This window comes from Chrysemys picta, chromosome 8 (genome assembly GCF_011386835.1).
Source record: "Chrysemys picta bellii isolate R12L10 chromosome 8, ASM1138683v2, whole genome shotgun sequence".
Lineage (NCBI taxonomy): Eukaryota > Metazoa > Chordata > Testudines > Emydidae > Chrysemys > Chrysemys picta.
This window is the reverse complement of record NC_088798.1, coordinates 9,089,515-9,113,859: the sequence shown is the minus strand read 5'-3', so window position 1 is coordinate 9,113,859 and position 24,345 is coordinate 9,089,515. Positions and strand designations below refer to the sequence as shown.

Here is a 24,345-nt window from a genome sequence, read left to right as displayed (position 1 = left end):
CACCTTCATATCCTTGTACCGGACTGTTGTTGGTTGTGTTTACCTCGTTTTGTGTTGTAACTTAAAGAAATTGTTCCTTGGGGATTTGCACTGTATGTAATACAGGGCCGGCTCCAGGGTTTTGGCTGCCCCAAGCAGCCAAAAAAAAAAAAGACGCGATTGCGATCTGCGGCGGCAATTCGGCGGAAGGTCCTTCGTTCCGAGCGGGAGTCCACCGAATTGCCGCCGAATAGCTGGACCTGCCGCCCCTCTCTGGAGGGCTTGCCAAGCTGGTGCCTGGAGCCGGCCCTGATGTAATAGCTCTAGTAAATACATCATCTGGCTTATTTAAAGTGTGAGAGAGTTTTTGTGAACCTACCAAAAGCCCGAGCCTCAAGAGCCTAGTGCTTGAAGTGTCTACAGTGCTTGCACCCAAGTGTGCAGTAAACCTAATATACTACCAAACATCAGAGGGGACTGATGTACCACAGCACTCACCGCAACACTCTGCAGTGGCATTGGTTAGAGTATACAGTATTGTTTGAAATTCTGGTTTATTAAGGAGAGTTGATTTCTTTGGGCCATTTTATTAAAGGGGGAATTTACATGTACTCTTTGGTGGGGCCTGTTAATATTTGAAACTTTTAATAAATGACATAATCAAGATAACAAGTATTTTGGTGGAATATATTTTAAAAAGAAAGTGCATGTATATGGATGCATATGCACAATTAATGAAAATACAAAAGCATTGGGGGAAAAAAATCCCTCAGTCTTTTTAAATAGTTTTGTTTTCTGTTTAATACATGTATATTTATTTTCTTTTTTTATTGTAACAGGTAGTGACCTAGGAAGTGATGATATCATAGCAGGGAATGTAAGCAAATATGCCGTTCTCCCAGCTGGTTACTATGGACAGCCTAAAAAAGGACATCTTATATTTGATGCCTGTTTTGAAAGTGGTAAGCTCCCTCAGTGTTACTGTATATATTACTGAACTGACAGTGTACAAATATTTATAATATTACTCTGCATCTTTGCAGAAAAAATAAATTCTATCTTAAATTTGAGAAAGAGATTTGTTCCAAATACAACTTAATTTACTAATGTGAATAGTCCCATTGACTTCAGTGGGATTGTTCAATGAAGTCAATGGGACTATTAGTGTAAATAAGAGACCTCATTCAAAGTCCACAGAAGTCAATGAAAATTTTCTCATTGTCTTCAGTGACCTTTGCATCAGGTCCAAGGTGAGCATGATTTTGCTGAAATCTCTGTTGCAGCATGGAAGTACATAGAATTGTAAGACTGGAAGGGACCTCGAGAGGTCATCTAGTCCAGTCCCCTGCACTCATGGCAGGGCTAAGTATTATCTGAACCAGGGATTGGCAACCTTTGGCACCAGGGATCTGCTGGCTGCCGCTTCCCGCAGCCTCCATTGGTCTGGCATGGCGAACCGTGGCCAGTGGGAGCTGCGATCAGCCGAACCTGCGGACACAGCAGGTAAACAAACCATCCCGGCTCGCCAGGGTGCTTACCCTGGCGGGCTGCGTGCCAAAGTTTGCCGATCCCTGATCTGAACCATCCCTAACAGATGTTTGTCTAATCTCCTCTTAAAAATCTCCAGTGCTGAAGATTCCACAACCTTCCTACATATTTGACTTTTATTCTTTCAAATGATTTGGAATGAAACACTTTTAGATTAATTTAAAAAGCAGTGTGATTTTTAAAGATGTCTTGTCAATTTCACTTTCAGGTTCACATGCACAAGTACATATTGCAAAGTTTGGGTTGCATAATTTACAGGGGAATATTTATTTATCTGATCTTAGGTTTTATAACTTAAAAGTTTTGACCCCATTTCACCTGACTGAATTTCTTTAAATGTAAGTCTTATTAAAGGCTCTAATGGCCTAATCCTGAACTATTCAAATTAATGGAAGCTGTGCCATTAACATCAATGGGTGCGAGGAATGTACTGCAAATTGAAAGACAAATTATTTTTACAAATGTTATATTTAGGATGTTAGTTTAAAGATGAATTTTAACTCGATTCATGTGTGTATATATATTACATAATATATTTTAAAATTTTGTGTTACATGTATGCATAAGACTCCAAATTTTATCTTAAATCTGTTATTACTAGCTTACAGACACACACAGCACTGTTAAACACCATATGTACAGAAGGCATTTGGCAGGCTAAGCTATGGTTTCCAGCATGGTTTATGTGAGAGGTGCTGGTAATGCCAAAACTACTAGTGTCTCATAAAATGAGCTTTTTATGAAGAATTAGGTCCCTCTGGGTGGAATACTGGCTGCCAGTTTTTAGATAAATATTAAATTGAATTATTTAAATCCCTTGATTAAAATTATATAAAAAGAATAAGTGATGCAGTGAATAATATAGAATATCCTCCTTTTTTAAAACTATTCCTATGAAGGCTCAGAAAGTGCTTAAATACTATATTTAATAAATGTAGAGTATGTGTCTTTAGCATATATAAACTGTTATTTGATAATTGTTATAAGTTTATGATTCTAGAATCAGAAAATGGCAGTATAATTTATTAAACAAATCGGTATAAGCTGAGAAAATCATTATATTGTGTTAATTTACTGTGGAATGAAAAGGATCAATAGAACCCAGTTCTATGAAGTTAAAATGTTGATAATTAGATGAGTGTTTAATTCCACTCTTTAGAAATTGGAATTAAAGTTATTCTTAAACTTAATTTTTTTAAATTCCTTGCAAGAGGTAGGAGCATTCATACTTAATGTATGGATTTTGACAGTTTGATAGAAGGCAGATGATAGATGAATTATAGGATACTTCAGATGATTATTGATAGTGGTAAAATATTCTGCTCCCTTCTAGCAATGCAACACCATTAGTTAACCATTAAGATGCAACATGTGTGGTGCAATAGCATGTCTGAACCTTGGGTGCCACTTTAGTAGAGGTAATAGCTCAATGCAATTCATCCTCTTGGAATTTCCTATCTGCTGTGAAGTAAATATTATAAAATTCTTATTGATTTTAAAATGGTCCTGTTGTATTAATTGTGGACCCAGCAGGTATGTAACAGGAGGTAGACTAAGGAAAGATATACAGACAGATAGAGTTAAGGGGTTCCCACTGAGACTGAAGCCTGTTTTACCTATTATGTTGTTGATATTATTAAATAAAGGCATTTTATTGAAACCTGAGATTCCCAGCTCCCTTAAAACTACTATAGGTCTGTTGATTACAAGATATGAAGGATTTATTAAATATTTTATTAGATAATAAATGCAATGTAACTTTGCAAAAAGCAGTTCATATTATATTACAGAATTAGGGAGAAGAGATGAGAAGTCTTTCCAGAACAGGAAAGGGACATCAAACCTGTAGACAGAGAAAGTTAAGCAAATGTAGCTGAAATGTTAATTATTTTACTTTCATTTTTAGAATGTTTTTCATTTTTTGAGCTAAAGAATGGTGACAAATATGTATAGGCATTATAATTAGTAGAGGTATAGTGACATTTTTAATACAATTCAGGAAACAAAGCTCTGACCTCCAGGAGCTTAAAGTTTCTTCTATTTGATAGATTCTTTTGCTGTGAGTTGTATTTACTTAATGAGTGAATACCAGAACTATTTTAGATACTTTTATGGCATCAGTCACCATAGTGTCTGAGTACAATACCTCACAATCTTTAATGTAGTTCAGGGATAGGCAACCTATGTTTCGGCGCGCGAGCTGATTTTCAATGGCACTCTCACTGCCCGGGTCCTGGCCACTAGTCTGGGGGGCTCTGTATTTTAATTTAATTTTAAATGAAGCTTCGTAAACATTTTAAAAACCTTATTTACTTTACATACAACAATAGTTTAGTTATATATTATAGATTTATGGAAAGATATTCTAAAAACGTTCAAATGTATTACTGGCACGCAAGACCTTAAATTAGAGTGAATAAATAAAGACTTGGCACACCTCGTCTGAAAGGTTGCCAACCCCTGATGTAGTTAGTAACAGTAATAAGCATCTGTCCATCTCGAAAAGCTATGGTGTAAGTGGCAAAGCAATTCAGTTACCATAGCATTGTCAGTGGCTAAAAAGTCCAATTCTCAAGCAACAGTCCTGGCCACAAGTAGTGCAGACATAGGGCACAGGTCCAGAGGATGAAGCCAGTGCATTGCTAGCACTTGAGGCCTGCTGTGCTTTCCTCTTACTCTTTTCGCTTTCCTCTCTCTCAACCACCTCTTTTCAGACTCTTGATCTCTCTGGCCACCATAGCACTCCAATGCAGCCTATTGCTAGCAGTGTCTCCCAGCTTGCAGAGTTGATGTTAAAAGTTTGGACGTCCCTTTTTCAATCTTCTTAAACCTGAGTCAGCCCACTGGCCTTGAAGCATCTGCAAGTTCTTTATACAAGAGATCCTTTGGAATGCATCCTTCATCGTCCAGTGCAGATAGCCAAGCCAACAGAGATGTCTGTTTTGAGAATAGTGATTAGACTTGGCATTTTTGCTTTCTCAAATACTGGAAGAGTCAGGAATTTTGGCTTTCCCATTTGATATTTAGAAATCAGCAAAGACAGTGGGTGTGGATGGTGCCTAGCCTCCTCTCATTCCTGCTGTAGGTGGTCTAGGTGTCACCAACATACAATAACATGCTCAGAATGCAAGTCTGGTAGACCCATATATTGATGTTCAGTGACAGGTTCCTGTTATCTCATACATGTTTGGTCAGTTGGCCAAATGCAATAGCTGCCTTTCTGATGTGAGAATTAAGCTTGTCATCTACAGCTAAGTTATCTGATATAGTCAATCCCAGAGAGTGGAACTTGTGCACTACTTCTAGCGAGATATTAACTATTGAAACTTCTGGTGCAGACAAACACACCTTGTGCTGTAATTATTGTCTTCTTTAGACTGATGATTAATCCAAATTCATCACAAGCTAGCACAAAGCTATTGCAAAGTTGCTGGATTTCTTTTTCACTGTGTGCAGTGAATACTGTGTTGTCAGTGAAAAGAAGTTCTTATCAGCAGATTTTGATGTTGCTTTTTGCTCTTAGATATGCAGTGTTGAAACGTTTTCTATTGATCTTGCATGGAGGCATATACCTTTGGTGTTAGATGAGAAAGCATGATGAAGCAGCAGAGAAAAGAATATACTGAAGAGGATTGGTGCCAAAACACATTCCTGATTGACACCACTGTCAGATTGATCGTCATCCTACTGGACTGTTGCTTTCATACTATCACAGAAGGATCAAATCAGACTGAGGAAGATTGGAGGACAACTAATTCTCTAGCACCTGGAAAATGCCCTTTCTGCAGACCAAGTCAAAAGCCTTTGTGACATCTGTGATAGCCATGTAGAGAGGTTTTTGTTGTTCTTGACACTTTTCTTGAAGTTGCTGTAGTGTGAAGATCATCTTGATAGCTGATCTACTGACAGGGAAGCTGAAGTGACTTGCTGGATATACACATTCAGCAAGAACTTGTAGGCTTTTAAGAATGACTCATGTGAATGCCTTGCCAATAACACTAAGGAGAGAAGTTCCTCTATAGCTGTTGCAATCACTCTAGTCTCCTTTGTTTTTGTACAATGTTATGATGTTGGCACCATAATGTATTTACCCAACCCAGTTTCCAACCCCTTCATCAAGGGTCACATCTCCCTCCCCCTACTTCACCAGTGAGAAAGGTCAGATTTCGAAGGAGTAGCTTAAAAGAGGAAAACCCTGCTCAGTTGGTGGCAGATCAGGAAGGAGAGCAGATCCGCAGTCTGCAGCTCCCAGAGCAAGAGCTGGCTCCCACCCTGGAGGAAGGGAGGGCCTGACGCTTTCCCACTTGAGATAGGATTGTCCTTGTTATCTAGTGACCCTGGCTGGTGTCAGGATCCCAACAAGGGCAGTGAGGGCCAAGGGTCAGAGCAGGGACAAACCTGAGGCTGGAGTAGCTGAGGAGTTTGTAATCGGGTTCCAGGCCAGGTTGATACCAATGGTCAGAGTCTGAGTGAGGTTTTAGGGTCCAAGTCAGGAGGCAAAGTCCAAATCAAGCCAAGGTCAAAGCCAGGAATTCAGAAGCAAGGAGCAGGAAAGGTCATGGCAGCTACAGGAGATCTGCACCGTTGCCTGGACTCTACCTGGAATGCCCCTGGGACTTATACAGAGCAGGGAGTCAATCTGGAGCCATGATGCTGCTGTCTGTCAAACCCTTGAGGTGGAACTTTGTGTGGTCTGTGTCCACAGTGGGTCATGGGAAGTGGAGTGCAAACTGGTTACAGCTGCTGCTGGGTGATAAACTGGAGGTGTCAGCTTCCTGGTAGATCTGCAGGCTTGGGTTCTAGAGCTGTGGGGCCTTACAGCTGGGGCCACAGTTGATTCAAAACCTCTTTGAAGGATGTGAGCTTTACCATACCCATGGGGCAATCTGTTTATTTTGTTGTGTTTTCTGACACCCTTGGAAGGGACAGACTATCCAGGGTTCATCTGGAGGGCTCAATCTGTTATAACTGGACTGGTGAGACTGCAGATGAGAAGACGAGGTGAGAGATCGGTCCCGGCCAAGAGCTAGAGGGTGCCATGGGGTAGGAACTCCAGTGACAGCTCACAACACACCTCTGTAGTAGGGAATTGCTGTTATCTCATTTTTAAAAAATAGAGAACTGAGGACAGAGAGACTAAATTACTTGTCCAAGATGACAAAGGTATCAGTGATAGAGCAAAAACTGAAGCTGGGTCTCCAATAGCCCAGGCTAGTATGCTAACTGCTGTGCCATCCTTTCTCTAGTATTAATAATATCTCTCAAACCACTAGACATTTTCTTAAGTCTGCCACTGTATTATCCTAGCTATAGCCCAGTGAGAATATAGATTTTCTGATGCCATTTTACTATTGTTTGTTAAGTAACATAAGATGATTTTAGGGGGATACCAGTTTCATTGGGAACCAGTGCAGTAATTTCAGGGTGAAACAGTAGTGTGGTTATCTGTGCATATGATCAGCTAAAATAAAATAACTTTCACTTTTGAAATCCTACAGGTTAGATGAAAAATAATATTTAGATTAATTGTAGTTTCTCTTTTCTGCCCTCCATTAATAGATCAAACTATCAATCCAGAGCTGGTCCAGTGGATTATCAGCACTGTGATGTTCTACCATGTTCATCCTTCACCTATCTGGGCCAATAAAGGTTGGGAGCCTATCAGAGGCACATGACTCGTGGGGAAAGGATGGGTTTGCTCTCACTGTATCAACAATATCTTCCTGATTGTATCAAGACAGGACTTTGATGTATGAATGTTCTTCAAGGTAACTTGGAGTGTGTACCTGGCCTCTTCAACATGACCCCGGAATACATATTTCAGGCATTTTATGGTTGGAGTCTAAATTATTTCAAAGATCAGCATGGATTTGGAGGCCACACTGGAAGTGTGTGTGGCTTTTCGGATTCACTGGTTCGAGTTCTGTGCCAAGACACTGCTCCATAGTGTTTGGGTTGCTCTCTCCATTATTCATCATAGTAGACAGCTGAGCTAATTAATGTCTGCAGATTCCTTTTTTTCTTGCTGGCCTTGCCTACCTGCCTCTGGAGCTCAGTTTCCTATTCTTCATCTTAGAGACAGCAGTTGCAAGTTTTTAAATTTTCTCTCTCAGAAGTGTCTGAAAGCAGAATGTCCAGTCAATACCCAAAACCTAACTTCCCATTCATTTCCACAATTTTGGGATTGATCTGCTTATTCAGACTACTATGAAGAGGATTCAGTGTCAAGAATCAAGTAGATTTCACTTCAACATTCCTCCCTGTCGTCTTCCAAGAGAAGGCATCAGTGCAAGCTCCAAGAGAAAGATACCAGTCCCTCTTGGACATCTTTCACCCCTTGCCTGGCAGAATGAAAAACATAGGTGCAGTCCTTCATCAGCATGGATATGATTAACTGACCAATTTTAGCAGCCACTCCCTTGCATAGATCAGGATACAAGATAAGCTAAAGGAGAAGCAGGGGGCCCAGAGGAAGAATGCAAAAAATGAAGAAAACAGTGTTCATTGCGGTGGTCTCCCACCCGGAAGCTCTCTTGGCCTATGGCTAATGGATGGGAGATGAGACGTCCAGAGAGAGAGGAGCATAAACCTTCTTTCAGGCTGAACCAAATCCCTTATTACAGAAGGAGAAACAAGTTACCTCCTCAGCCAGGAAAATCTACGTGGACAGAGTATTCCCGTAACGATAGTTTTCCTACCTCAGATCCAATGCTGACATGCTCCTTCTAGGATTAGAAAACAACTCTGCACACAAAAGATAGTGTATAGAAAGGAGAGAACCCCATAGTCTATGAGGTGTAATCTGAACAGGAAATGCTCCTAGCCCTTTCAGATGTAATTTCTCTCATTACCTCTATCAAGGAACATCAGTATACTATGGTTATGGTGCTCTCCAATGCCTTCAGATTATATAAGCAGTGATTTCTAAAACATCCACTGTTCCATACAGAGCAATCCTCTTTGAGTTTCCTGAGAATCTCTCTATTATCATGATGAAATACACTTTCTCACTTTAATCATCTCCAGATTGGAGTCAGTACATTTAACAGTTCAAAATCTTGTTTTTACTCCACTGAAGGTTTAATACCAGAATCCCACCACCGGTTGGTGTCAGTAGCTGGTCAGCTAATTCCTTGGTTAAGTGAATAATACCAGTCGAGATTCCTGCACAGAAGCACCTTCTGGTCTTGGTAAAATAACAGATTAGAGAGGGAAAAAACCCATTACATTGGATTATATGTACCATCTTCTGTTAGTGTGGTATTGTTAACTACATTGTAATGTCTGGTTAGTCCTCTTATATGTCTCCCACAGATACAGGAATTGTAGGGGAAACGTTGGAAAACATTTAACTTATTTAGATATTTAAATGTGGATTTAGGCACCTAAATTTGAAAATGTAGGCCTAAATACTTTGCAAAGAAACTGTGGACATTTAGGACGAAATTTTCTACCACCCCCTTAACTAGGCTTCTGTTTTTGCAGTGCCCATTACATGAAAGTACATGTAAAATTTAGATGCAAATTATTTTGGCGATAAAACTGGAGGACACTTTAAAAATCTGGCCCTTTATAATAAACACTTGAAAATAAATTTGTGTATGGTTAGTGTCATATCCATTTTAATCAACGTGCTTTGGCAGGACGGCCTGTTTGGACTTGGTGATATGTTTTTTAGAAGTGTTTGCACCTCTTCTAGTCAGTCTGAATCTTTGTAGGAAATCTTTGGTAGAAATAAATTGGAAAGGAATTTCTCTATTTCACTATCTTTACAGCATCAAATACATTCTGCATAGTAGCTTAATTATGGAAAAACAAATATTTTGGACTTTCTGAATTCAGTATCTTGTGGTTTCCTTGCAATGTGAGTAAATCTATACCTGTGTTAAGGACAGTGTGTGAGATCTTAGCAGCTCAGCTTGATTTGGATGAGAATGATTAGGAGCATGGAAAAACTCTCATATAAAAAGATTGAAAAGATCTGCACTGTTCATTTTAGTGAAGAGATTAGTAAGGGGGCATGATAAAAGTACACAAAAAAATTAATAGTATATTAAAGGAATGGTGGGAACTTCTATTCACACTTTCTCATAATACATTTCAAAGGGACAGTCAATAAAATTAAAATAATAAAGGGGAATACTTTTATACACAATGCATAATTAGAGTATGGAACCCATTGCTACAAGATATCATTGAGGCAAAGAGGTTAGCAGAATTAAAAATGTTCAGACTTTTATATGGATAACAAGAATATCCAGAGGTCTAATAGTAAATATTAAAAAAAAAGTTCTAGCAGAGATATAAACCATCATTGTTCAGGGCATAAACCAACCTCCAACTTGTAGTGGTTAGGAGGAAATTTTCCCTCGGGGCAGGTCATTCTGCCTACTCCTGGTTTTCTTGTACTTTCATCTAAAGAAGCTGCACTGGCCACTGTCGGAGACAGGGCACTGGATTAGTTAAACCACTGATCTGATTCAGTATGGTAATTCTTATAATCCTAATGAGTAACAGAGCTCCCCTAGTGGTTTTTCTGTAGATATAGGGCTTGTCTACACTTACCTGAGGATTGATGCTGTGGCGATTGATGCAAAGGCGGTTGATTTAGCGGGTCTAGTGAAGACCCGCTAAATCGACCACCAGTCACTCTCCCATAGAATCCTGTACTCCACCTGATCTAGAAGAGTAAAGGGAGTAGTGTGGACCCCGCGGTAAGTAGATCTAAGTACGTTGATTTGAGTTACGCTATTCACGAAACTCAAATTGCATAGCTTAGATCGACTTTTCCCTTTAGTGTAGACAAGGCCATAGCAAATTAGAGAATGTTCTTTTATACTTGTCTTCCTGTTTGTTAATAAAGTTTGTCCATGTCCACATTAAAAAAATTTCATTCGTTGTCCATTTAATTACACAGGTGCAAATCCCTAATGTAGATGGGCTGCACTGATGCTAAGTTGTGCTTATAAGAACAGCCATACTGGGTCAGACCAATGGTCCATCTAGCCTAGTATCCTGTCTTCTGATAGTGACCAATGCCAGATGCTTCAGAGGGAATGAACAGAACAGGCAGTCATCATGTGATCATCCCCTGTGTCCACTCCCAGCTTATGGCAGTCAGAGGATAGAGACACCCAGAGCATGGGGTTGCCTTCCTGACCATCTGGACTAATAGCCATTAATGGATCTATCCTCCATGAACTTACCTAATTCTTTTTTGAACTCTGTTATAGTTTTGGCCATCACAACATCTCTTGGCAATGAGTTCCACAAGTTGACTGTGCATTGTGTGAAGTAGTACTTTCTTTTGTTTGTTTTTAAACCTTCTGCCTATTAATTTCATCAGATGACCCAGAGTTCTTGTGTTATGTGAAGGAATAAAAAAAACACTTCCTTATTTACTTTCTTCACACCATTCATAATTTTATAAACCTCTATCATATCCTCCATTAGTTGTCTCTTTTCCAAGCTGAAAAGTCACAGTCTTTTTAATCTCTCCTCATATGGCAGCCGTTCCATAGCCCTACTAATTTTAGTTGCCCTTCTCTGTGTCTATTCCAATTCTAATGTTTTTTTTTAAGATGGGGTGACCAGAACTGCACGCAGTATTCAAGGTGTGGGCATACCCTGGATTTATATAGTGGCATGATGATATTTACTGTCTTAGTAGCTATCTCTTTCCTAATGGTTCCTAACGTTCTGTTAGTGTTTTTGACTGCTGCTGCACATTGAGCGGACGTTTTCAGAGAACTATCCACAGTGACGCCAAGATCTCTTTCTTGAGTGGTAAGGGCTAATTTAGATCCCATCATTTTGTATGTGTAGTTGGGATTGTTTTCCAGTGTGCATTACTTTACATTTATCAACATTGAATTTAATCTGCCATTTTGTTGCGCAGTCACCCAGTTTTGAGATCTCTCTGTAACTCTTTGGAGTCTGCTTTGGACTTAAACCTCTTGACTTATTTTGTATCATCTGCAAATTTTACCACCTACCTGTTCATCCCTTTTTCCAGATCATTTATGAATATGTTGAATAGCACTGGTCGTAGTCAGTGTTCCCTTTAATTTTTCCCACACATGTATCACACATCACCTCCATATTGGTGCACATAACAAAATTCATGTGGTGGGGGTGGGGCCGAGGGGTTTGGAGTGTGGGATGGGGCTCAGAGCTGTGGCAGAGGGTTGGAGTGCAGGGGTGTGAAGGCTCCTGCTGGGGGTGTGGGCTTTGGGGTGGGGCCAGGGATGAGGGGCTGGGGTAGAGGGTTGGAGTGTGTGGGGGGTGAGGGCTCTGGCTGGGGGTGCGGGCTCTGGGGTGGGGCTGGGGATGGGGGGCTCAGGGCTGGGCGGGGAGCAAGGGGATGCAGGCTCTGGGATGGGGCTGTGGATGAGGGGTTTGTGGTGCAGGAGGGTGCTCTTGGGCTGCGGTGGGGAGCGAGGATTTCCCCCAGCTTTCTCTCCCCCCAGCTCTCATTCCTCACAGCAGCACCTGGGCTGGGGGGGAAAGGTGCCTCTCTCCGCTCTGGGGCTGGGGCCGCAGAATAGGTGACCCTCCCCCGGCCGTGGCAGTTCCGGGCCTGGGGAGGGGCGCCACGGCAGGTCTGGGCTGGGGGAGGGGCTGAGTTGGGGCCAGGGGACAAGAGAGGAGTGTCCCAGCCATGACAGATCCGGGCCAGGGCTGGGTTCGGACTGCCTCTCCCCCAGCCACGGCAGGTCCGAGGCTGAGTTGGGGCCGGGTGAGGGGTGCCCCGGCCGCAGTAGGTCCAGGCTGGGTTCGGGCCGCCCCTTCCCCAACCGCAGCAGGTTGGGAGACGGGGGAGGGGCACCTCTCCCCCAGCCACATTTAGCTCCTTCAGAATGGTCTTATCTTCTTTGAGTGCAGCTTTAGCACCTCGATTGTACAGTGGCCCCACTGATTAGCAGGGGTCCTGCTTCTGATGCACTTAAAATGTTTTTTTTTGCTGTTAATTTTTAAATCTTTGGCTAGTTGCTCTTCAAATTTTTTTTTGATCTGCTCAATTATACTTTTACACGTGACTTGCCAGAGTTTATGCTCCTTTCTATTTTCTTCAGTAGGATTTAACTTCCAGTTTTTAAAGGATGCCTTTTTGCCTTTAACCACTTCTTCCACTTTGTTATTTAGCCATGGTGCCTCTTTTTTGGTCCTCTTATGATGTTTTTTAATTTGGGGTATTTAGATTTAATTTGAGCCTCTATTATGGTGTTCTTAAATGTCCATGCAGTTTGCAGGCATTTCACTTTTGTGACTGTATCTTTTAATTTCCATTTAACTAGCTTTCTCATTTTTGTGTAGTTCCCCTTTCTGAAGTTAAATGCTACTGTGGTGAGATTCTTTGGTTTCCCCCACCTCTCACAAGGATGTTAAATGTAATTATATTATGGTCTCTATTACCGAGCAGTTCGGCTATATTTACCTCTTGGAGCAGATCCTATGCTCTATTTAGGACTAAATTAAGAATTACCTCTCCCCTTGTGGGTTCCAGGACTAGCTGCTCATGAAGCAGTCATTTATGGTGTCTAGAACTTTATCTCTGCATTCCATCCTGAGGGTGCATGTATCCAATTAATACGGGGTTAGTTGAAATCCCCCATTATTATTTGTGTAACTTTTGAAAAACAGTCCTCTAGTTTAGGTAATCAAATATGGATGTCGGAGCCTAACTCTAGGCATCTACTTTTAGAAATTTTGGCCTCCATGTCTGGACTGTTCTGTTATTTTGACATAGCTGTATCTAGTATATCTGCCGCAGTCCCAGCTAAATCAGAAATTGATTTCCACGAACAATGGTGTTAAAATTGGCCGTGAAGTATTTTGTTTCCTTTTATGTTCATTTTTGACAATTGAAAGAATGAAGTTGTCCCACAGAGGGACATGTATCTCAGGTCTGATGCAAAAATATTCACAATGTTAAATGGACTTTTCAAAAGCTTTTTAAAAATGTGTATTTTTGTATGTTAGTCTTCTGTTATGCTGTTTAAGTGTTAAAAATGTAATATGTTTCCTGAAATTAAAAATGAAGCTGCTCTCTGCTTTTACTCTCATTTAAACCAGAATGTGGAACTCTGCCAAGAGTCATTAAATCTTCCATCCTCTTTTATAACAAAAATGTTATCACTGGGTAGGTTGTTCGTTGTGATCTGTGTTCAAGAGGTCATAATTAACTAAAGTTTTGTAAAATTTCAGAGTCAACCTTTAATTACTGTAAATATGATTTTTATTGCATTAATTGGTGTACTACCACCTTATTGTATAAATTACTGACAAATACTGGGTGAGTCTTTTCTTGTTCTACAGGACAAGTGTATATATTCAGATATATTTTGCATTAACAAGTTGATAAAAAGTGCAATGAAGATGAAGTGCAAATGATATTAATCAGCTGGAGCAAGTTATAATCTACTTTGTATCAAGTGATCCACTTCATTAGATTTACTTAATTTTGTTAAACTTTTAAATACCCTTCTGTAGTTCAAAAATAAGTTAACATATAAAATACTTTTTGGGGAGAAACTCAGACCTGTTGTAAATGGTTGCAACTGCATTGACGTGCATTGCCACCTGCTAGCTTAAAGTACAACCACGCCTCTTTCAAATGGCACTTGGCTCATTCCTTCCTGGAAATTGTAGTTGACCTCCTTCGTCCGAGCAAGCTGCGGACTACAACTCCCAGAATGCCCAACGGGCTATTGCCACATATTGCAGCCCACTGCTGTGTGATTCAGAGAGCTGAGCTGGAGGGCTGGGTGACAGCCGCTCTGTTTGGGTGAGTGTGTGCTGCAGAGCCCTGCACGGTTACAAAATTTGTATCAGCATCTGAGCTGCAATCTGCAAAAATGGTCTGTAGATATCCGTGGATTTGCAAGGCTCTAATTATCTGACCCTCAGTTAGATGTCAACCTATAACTCTCTTTAGGATAGTGAACTTGTAATGCACATGTGGTTACCAGTTATTGTGGGTCTCAATTGTCAAAATATTTTCTGAAATGAAGGTCCTCCACTTATACAAACATTTAAATCTGAAAACTAAAATCAGGCACATCATACAAAAGGCTATAATGCTAGCATAATGCCCAAAGAAATACTGAATCCACAGCAGACAAAAATTGGGATTGCCTTCATAACTAGTGTCTTATTGCATTGTGATCCCATACCTGTAAAGCACTAAGCTTTCAGGTTCTGCTCCCATTTAAGTAAATGGCAAAACTCCCATTGATTTCAATAGTAGTAGAATCCTGTCCTATGATAGAGATAAAACAAAACAGTAAAGATCACAAAGGCACATTCATAGTGATAAAAAAGTGAAAAACCACCATCTGTCTGATACCTATTAAAGTTGCTCTCCATCAGCTGTGTTTTAAACACCATTATTACTATTCCAAGCTGCCTTTTGGAGCAGAAACCAATTCCCAGCCCAGATTTCCTCTCTTTTAGTAAGTAGCATCTATATGTATCATTGGCTAGCTGAGAATAATCATTTTAAGAGATGAGTTTTGGGCCTTCATTTTTATGAAAATATTCATATAAACTACAGAAAATGTAGTAAAAGTTCCTTTGTATATTTCTGAAAATGATGTCTGTTTGCAGTTTACTTTTGTACCATCAAAGTATACTAGTTTATTAAACACTTTCGCCTTGTCTACGCTGGCAGCAGCATGTAGGGTACGTGTAACTGTACACAGGAGTGAAAGTTTATGGTGGGAGTTGGGTGGGGGGGACTGGGAAAGGCTCTAGCAGCTCCCTGGCGGTGATCAGAGCCTTTCCCTGCTGCCAGAGTCTTTCCCCGGGGTGGGGAAAGACTCTACAGTGGGGAGGCAGCAGGATATTACACTGCTAATAACAGCAGTGTAAATGTGGGAGGCAGTGCTTGGGTGTCTAAAGAGCCATATAGGATATATACCCTAAGGTTTTGGCGTTGTCTTACTGTCTCCATTGTTATGTATACCCATGCTGAGGGACATGCAGTACTCTACATGCTGCCCTAAGTATAGACATAGTCTTTGTTTTAGATTTTGGAGTTGCTGGTGCTGAACTTCAAATGTAGAGATTAAATGGTTGTTACTACCAATGGGAATAATTTAACAAATGTTTCATTTTTCTGAAAATGTAGGTTGCCAGTGCAGATCTGTGTTACTCTATCAAGAGTAGAAATACATTTGAACCTACTGCAGGTTAGAAGTCACAAAAATTAAGAACAGGAAGATTGATTTTTTTAAAAGTTTTATATTTTTTAATGACAACTACTGTATGTCCCGAGGCATAGATTAATGGATGTAGTATGCACAAAGTGATATCAGCTAACATATATGACATTACTCAGATGTCTCAAACTCCGGAAAATGCATGTGAATGATTTATGGAATTGATATTAATCTCTTTCCAGTAAATGCATTACTAAAGTTACATGGGAAATTGATGTTGCTGCTGTAATGCCAAATTAATTTTTTTTTTGCTAGGTCAGCATTGTAAATGGAACTAATGTTAACCTTTTATATATCTAAACAGGATACACTGTGGAAGACATTTTTACAAAAACCAGTCTGGGTGCTTACTGCTTAAGTGATACCTGCTAACAGATATGGCCTTACTCAAATATCTCAAGTTCTGGGAAATCCGTGTTAATGATTTATGGAGCTGATATTAATGTGAGAACAATTAATGTAGTAATATTAATGCAGAATTATAATGTGGTGGGGTGGTTAGGTGGGAGGAGAGACATGAGTATAGTTGAAGTTGCAGAAACATTACCATTCTGAGGTCTAGATCCTGCATATGGAACTATATGCAATTGTGTCTGTGCATATCCATTTTCGGGATCTAGACTCAAATATTCTTTTTCAGTTGCTTACAATTTCATCAAGCTTTCAAATTTTGGGCTGAAAATTTTCCATGTTTGCTATTTGAGCAAATTTGGTTCAGACATTTATGAGCATGCATTGAATGATTTTTATTTGTTCCTTGCACTCATAAGAATTTTCCAGTTTCCATTCTCCTGGCTCTATCAAAAGTTTTCCACCTGGAAAAAAAGAGAGGGGAAAAATAACAAAGAATAGCAATATCATTGCCAGTATGAAAGAACACATGTATTACCCTGAAGTAATCACTAATATCCTTATCTGAATGTACAATCACGGAAATAAATGCAGCTGTGTTTATTTCAATTTGTGCATGTTCATATGAACATGATTGTGACCTCAGTTCATTGTCAGTGAAGGTACAGATGTACATAGGTATAACTGACACAGCAGAGGTCAATGACAACCAAAAGTGGATAGGAAAAATTCTAGCAGGGTCTGTGGGTATGTTTCCTTAGGAATTAGAAATGTGGCATTGAAAGTCACTACTCAGAAGACTCCTAAATGACTGGAGTCTAGTTCTGATGATACAGGTGTCCGGAAAAAAAAATTCTCTACAGAGATATAGATGCCCTATTCTACAATTACTGGATAAGGTAAGAATTACCTTGAACAAATCCCTCGGGAAAAAGGGAATCATATTAAAACTCACTGACTGACTAGTCTAGGGCAGTTCTCTCCAAGAGATGCAATCAGCAGTGTCCCAAACCCTAATCTTGTTCTGGGTCTTGTGTCTAACTATGAGCCCTGGAAAGAGTTCTCTAACCTTCGCCTGGAGTCACATCCATGTGGGTACCCAGTTCTACACAGTCATTGGAAAGGCTTTACTGTGGTGGTGGGCAACCTATTGCTCGTCAGGGTAATTTGCTGGCAGACCAACAGACAGTTTGTATATATTTTCACGGCCGCCCGCAGCTCCCAGTGGCTGCAGTTCGCCGTTCCTGGCCAATGGGAGCTGCAGGAAGTGGTGCGGGCCTGAAGGACATGCTGGCTGCCACTTCCTGCAGCTCCCATTGGCCAGGAACAGCGAACCGCAGCCACTGGGAGCTGTGGGCGGCCGTGCAAATGTAAACACACTGTCTGGCAGCCTGCCAGCAGAGTACCCTGATGTGCCGCAGGTTGCCCACCAGTGCTTTACTGTTTTGCAGAGAGGCAGACCAAATTAAAGCAGCTGTCTGGGGGTTCCCAGGCTTCTCATCAATATTCATTTTGTGGGAGATGTCTCTCTTTGGCTGCCTTCTTTTCTCAAGATGGTCCCTTGTCTTCACCTCCACATTAAAATCTTGGAATTATTTCTTCTGAGAGTGAGCGCCTATCAGCAACACAACTTGGACGTACTGATAAGTATCCCCAACATGGAGTATGTGGGAATGAGGCTGTTCTGAAAGAACGGTCATGCTCAGAATTTGTGTCCATACAGTAAATGTTCTGGAGATAGGAGCCATTAGAAGGGCTTTATTTACACTTGGAAGAAAGTGGGATATTTTGGCAGGCAAAATAGTGGTATTCTGTCAGACATTTCAACAGCTGTTGTCTATAACCATCAGTAGTATTATACCTGGTTTATAGATGATAAACCCAGAAGGACTGATTCTCCACTGCATAGCACTTCTTAGAGTCATTCTCTCAGACATGCATGAAGAAAGGCAAGATGCAAGTGATTTTAATTAGGCTGCAACTTTATTAACTTAACTCATCTGGGAACACTCGAGCAATAATTAATACAGTGAAGATCATGATGCCTTCTTTAATCATTTCTATCATTGCCATCAGCCCTCCACCTTTTTACTCCTTGTCCCCAGACCATTGTTAGGATCCCTTTGTCGATATGAGGGTGAAGGGGCTGGAGAAAGGGGGTTGTCTCCTTGCTGTACCAGTCACTAGGGGTCCCAACCTCATTCCGCAGCTTCTTTAGAGGATGCTTTCTCCTAAGTTTACTTCCAATTCCAGTTTAGCAGTGAATCAGACCCTCCATGGAATGAGTACCTGCACTGTGACTTGCTAAATTGCGACATCTTGAACCTTAACTCATGACCTACCCACTGAATCCCTGAGCTGCTGTAGGGAAAATGAAAAAAACCACTCCTCCCTGACCAATCTGGTGGTGAGGGAAAAATTACTTCTCAGTCCCCCCAAAAGGCAATTAGCCAAATGACCACAGCAGACAAAGCAAACAAACAAAATACCTGTCCTGTGCTAATCCCAGGGTGGGAGGATAGGAGCTGTTAATCTGAGTGTGAGATGGGTCTGAGACTGGAGGGAGTGTGATTATATAACCTCCAGGGCTGCCCGGGGGGGGGGGGGGGAAGTAGGGCAATTTGCCCCGGGCCCCACAGGGGCCCCCACGAGAATATAGTATTCTATAATATTGCAACTTTTTTTTTATGGAAGGGGCCCCCAAAATTGCTTTGCCCTAGGCCCCCTGAATCCTCTGGGTGGCCCTGATAACCTCCCCAAGGTGTGCAGGGGTCAATTGTTTACATGAGCCCCACCCACTTGCTTGGGTGATTCCTTCTCCACTGCTGGCAACCCCCTAGTCCCCGAGGGAAGAGGGGCACTTAATGGAGCCACTGCCCCTTATTTCCTGCCAGTCCAGACAAAGACCCCCACCTCTGTGGTTGCAGAGGTTGCATTTTTTATCTGCATGAAGTGAATGCAAAGTGGTGTAATACTGCACCCATTTTGTCTGGGTGACTGCATAAGGTGCCAAGGTAGTGAAGAATCAGGCCCTGGGAGGTTAATTGTCTTAAACTATGTGGTTTTAGTGCGTTTTAGTGCGTCAGGCAGGGGACTGAAGTTCAGGATACCTATGTTTCAATCGTAGTACTGCTGCGGATAGTGTGAAACTTTGGGCAAGTTTCTCAACTATCCTGAACCTTGGTTTCTTTATCTGTAGAACTGAGTTAAAGAAATATTTACTACGACTAGTTGGAAAAATGATTGCCCCCCCATAGAAAATTTAGACTCTTCTGTGAAAAATAGAAAACCATAAAATTTCACCTGAAAATGTTTTCACTTAAACTTTTGGCCAAAAAATAAAATTGAAGGTATAGTTGAGCTAGGGAACCTTGGAACATAGGGAAAAGTGGAATCCAAACTACAACTCTTTAGAGGCTCCACGTTGGCATTTCCAAATTGAATTTTTTGGTTTTTGGACAAAAACATCTAGGTTTGTGTGTTTTTGGTTTTTCAATGAGAAGTCAACATTCTCTGTGAAAAGCAGATACTATTCATAAAAAACGTTGTTTAGTCAAAAACCCAAGTTTCCATTGAAAAACAGTTATGATGGAAAATTTTTACCAGCACTAATATTTACCTACAAACAGGGAAACCATGTAGCTTCTAGGAAACACATGTGGGCGAGCCAGCTATGAGTTTTCAAAAAAAATCGGAAATTTTGTGAACTTGCAAATGGGCAAATTTTAATTTAATAAATTTTGTGTAATAATACCTTGCCCAATTTAGGTATTGCCACATAATATCCTGCTAGAGCATTGTGAATGAAGTTCCATGGTACGCTAGCATTTCTATCTCCTAACATTCACATTTCAGTTAAGCTCAATTATTATTTATTCCTAATTGCTTTTAAATTCTCAACTACTATTGCTCTATGCATATCAAAACCAGATTAGGATCCTTTGTATCCTGCCCTTTGCTGCATGATCATCTTGGATCATACACTACGATACAAACAATAATCTATCACTTTGAAAAAATATTTGTTGAAAAATACATTTAGGAAGAGATGCTCCTGCAAAAGCTACCAAATGTTTTCCATTTCAGGATTAACACAATATATAGTCTCAAATTCTGAGGAAAAAATCATTTAGCATCCTTCCTGATAAGCTCAGCATTCATTTGAATACAAACTGTTAACTTTGAAACATAATATTCCTTTGGTTAAACAGATAGCTCTTCATATTTGCATTTATTGATTCCCCTTACTGGCCTAATTGCCTTCTAGGTTAAGACTTTACCATGCTAATTTTGATTTAGTGTTTGTATTTCTAAAAACAAACTGAGAACCATATATTATCACTGTGTGCTTTCTGAACAACTAGAGGGAACTTGAGAATCTACTAAAATGACATAATGTGAAGGTAAATTACCATAATATATAAAGGGGGTATTATTATATACTAGCAATCTGTGATAGATTACTAGTTTGAATCACACCCAGCAGAATTATCTACTTTCTATTATATGTTATGCCCTGTAACTTGGCTTCCATTGTGTAAGAAGCGTGGTGTATTTTGTTTTGTTGTTTTAAAGTTGTTTCTATTTTAATATTTATTGTTGTTAGGGTGCTGTGTTGTAAATAATGCATGGTTTGCTAGCCTTTTGCTAAGGCTGTAATTTAATGTCAGATTTCTGATGTGTAAAACACTTCAGCCTTTTCCATTAATACAATATGAAAAGATGCAGAGCCAGAGAATAATTTAGCTGGAATTCATTTTTCTTCGTTTCAGCATTTCAATGATTATCTTAAGAAATTTATATTCAGCTTTGTGTGTTGGGATGATTGACTGACAATATGGAGGCCATTACTGTCCCTTCTTTGTTTCCCTTCCTCACAATTATTAATTTAATTATCATGAGGCAGCTCTTATATAGTGTTGTAACTATATGTCATTTACAAATATGTACTATAGCAAAATATGTTCCTTTGCCCCCAAGAGCATATAATCTTAGGTAGACAAAATCATGTCAGACAGGATATGGAATAGTCATGTTGCATGCTATTGATTTAGTATATTTTAGTTCACATTCACCTGTTTTCATGTGAAACATAAATAAGCTAACAGCAAAAAGAAAATGTAGGGGCTTGTTTCGTTTTGCATATGTGTGAGAAGTCCTAGGCCATGCACATTCTCTTGCTGAGTAGTGTCGGTTCTTCTGCTTAAGTATCCCCACAATTCACTCATTCCTCGCTGGCGCCATGGCAAAACCCTCTTCCACACTCTAGTTATGTTACCTTGGTTATTGTAATGTTCTCCTGTCTGTCTTCACCGTTTCTCACCTCCAGTTTGATGGGATAAAGTGATTTTAGTCAATAGGTCAATAACGTGCCATCGCTGGTAATTAGTAACAATGGTCAATGATGGGATATTAAAAGTTACTACAGAGAACTTTTTCCGGAGGGTCTGGCTAGAGAATCTTGCCCGAATGCTCGGGGTTCAGCTGATCGCCATATTTGGGGTCGGGAAGGAATTTTCCTCCAGGGTAGATTGGCAGAGGCCCTGGAGGTTTTTCGCCTTCCTCCACAGCATAGGGCAGGGGTCGCTTGCTGGAGGATTCTCTGCGACTTGAAGTCTTTAAATCATGATTTGGGGATTTCAACAGCTGAGTCAAGGGAGAGAATTATTCCAGGAGTGGGTGGGTCAGTTTTTGTGGCCCGCATCATGCGGGAGGTCAGACTAGATGATCATAATGGTCCCTTCTGACCTTAAAGTCTATGAGTCTATGAGTCAGTCCTTCCTTTCTGTCTGAAATGCCCACTGCCAAACTCATCTTTCTCTTCAGGTCTGACCAAAGTCCTCTTCCATACTTCTTGTATCTCTCCATTGACTTCTTTTCTCTTATTGCATCAGATTAGAGCTCCTCATCCTCATCTATTGGACCTTACATCATCTTGTCTCCACCTGCATCTGTATTTTCTTCTTGTTACTCCCCATCTGTGTGGTCCTCCTGATGCTTTGGGGTTTACTGCTCCCTTCTCCGAACTTCGTGCTTTCTGTTCTTCTAACGTGTTGCTCCCAAAACAGGCTTTCTGTCTTTGTTTACTAGGAACCCTCCTTAAGCTACCTCTTCAAGCCCACTCCTTTGTTCTTGTCATCTTAATGATCCCCATGGCATCCCTCTGGAACTATTTGTGATGGATCACAGGTCATGAACCTGGATGCATGGGTTCCCAGGCAGTGCTCAGACCGCAGCCACCACCCGGCAGCTCACCAGCTTACCAAAAGCTCTGCCCATAAAAGCTCTTGTCTGTGGAAACATCTGGCCCCACTGATTGGCTTGTATGCACTACTTAAGCCAGAAGGAGACGAAGGAAATTGTCTGAGCAACTAGGTGGATCCTTGGCTGGCTGCCACTTTGGACCCTGACTTGCCTGTTCCTGGTTCCTGTCATCCTTATTCCAGATCCTCCTCTGCTCCTGTTTCCTACTTTCCTGCCTTGCTCTAGGGCACCTCTGCCTTACCCCTGACTCCAGCTTAATACTTGGTTTAACTCAGGGGTCTCAAACTCAAAGGGGTCTCAAACCACGAGGGCCACATGAGAACTAGTGCATTGGCCCGAGGGCTGCATCATTGACACCCACCCTTTGCTGCCCCCGGCCCTGCCCCCACTCCACCCCTTCCATGAGGCCTCGCTCCTGCCCCGCCTCTTCCCGCCCCTTCCCTGCCCCCATTCCAACCCCTTCCCTGAAGTCCTCACCCCAACTCTGCCCCCTCCCTGCCCCCAGGGGGGGCAGAAAGGGTGCAGGGTGTGATGGAGGCTCAGGGCAGGGAGTTGAGGTGCAGGAGGTGTGCAGGGTACGGCAGGGGGCTCAGGGCAGGGAATTGGGGTGTGGGGTGCAGGAGGGGTGAGGGGTGTGGCAGGGGGTCGGGGTGCAGGGTGCAGCAGGGGGCTCAGGGCAGGGAGTTGGGGTGAGGGTGCAGGAGGGGTGAGGGGTGTGGCAGGGGGTCGGGGTGCAGGGTGCAGCAGAGGGCTCAGGGCAGGGAGTTGGGGTGTGGGGTGCAGGAGAGGTGAGGCGTGCGGCAGGGGGTTGGGGTGCAGTGTGTGGCAGGGGCTCCGGACAGGGGGTTGGGGGGTGGGCTCCGGCCTGGCGCCGCTTACCTAGAGCAGCTCCGGGGTGGCAACGCTGCACCCCATGGCCAGGGCAGGACTTCCTGGCTGCCGGCCTGCCCTAGCTCCTGGCCCTGCTCCGCTCCAGGAAGCAGCTGGAGCCTCGGGGGGTGGTGGTGGGGGAAACGGCGCCATGTGCTGCTCTTGCTCCTCCAGGTACCTCCCCCAAATCTCCCATTGGCCGCGGTTCCCCGTTCCCAGCTGATGGGAGCTGCGGGCGCAGTGCCTGGAAGCAAATGCACATAGCCCTCTACTCCCCCCCCACTTGGGGTTGCAGGGACGGTAGTACTTAGAAAGGACACTAAGCCTGAGTGGCTAAAAAGCAGTAGGACAGACCTGTAAAGAAAAGGGATTTTTTTTCTTTTTAAAAGCCCCAGACAATGCCAGTATCTAGTCCAGGGTCCAGTATCTAGTCCAGCTGCTTCAGGGAGCAGCATAGGGCTCGTGGCGCCATGGGGTAGGCAGAGGGGTGGGGGGGGGGCGTGGGGAGCTTGGCGGGCCACACGAAAGAACCCCGGTTTAACTCCTCACTCTGATTCTGGCTTTGACCCTTGCCTTGACTTCTGACTTTGACTCCACCTTGAGTGTCTCCCACCAACATAGCGCTAGTGTGGACAGCACTTAGGTCGATGTAACTTACGTTACTCAGAGGGGTGTCTTTTTCACATGCCTGAGCGACGTTAGTTACATCGACTTAAGTGGTAGTGTAGACCAGCCCCAAGAGCATGGGGATGTCTCCCTGACCATCTTGGCTAATAGCCATTGATTACCCCATTCTCCATGAATTTATCTAATTCTTTCTGAACCCAGTTATACTTTTGGCCTTCATGATGTCCCCTGGCAATGAGTTCCACAGGTTGACTGAGTTGTGTAAAGAAGTACTTCCTTAATTTAAAACCTGCTGCCTATTAATTTCATTGGGTGACCCCTGGTTCTTGTGTTATGTGAAGGAGTAAATAACTCTTCCTTATTCACTTTCTCCACACCATTCATGATTTTATGAACCTCTATCATAACCCCCTTACTCATTTCTTATCTAAGATGAACAGTCCCTGTCTTTTTAATCTCTCCTCATATGGAAGCTGTTCCATAC

The 24,345-nt window shown here is 41.9% G+C and overlaps 1 protein-coding gene across 1 annotated transcript in view; it reads left to right on the top strand.

Annotated features, from left to right (window-relative positions):
• Positions 1 to 24,345, top strand: part of AGBL4 (AGBL carboxypeptidase 4) — a 1,392,624-nt gene that overhangs the window by 23,426 nt on the left and 1,344,853 nt on the right. Inside the window, exon 2 of the mRNA XM_005284894.5 lies at positions 819 to 941. Within this exon, the coding sequence (XP_005284951.2) occupies positions 819 to 941 (123 nt within the window). The remainder of the gene's footprint in view (positions 1 to 818; positions 942 to 24,345) is intronic.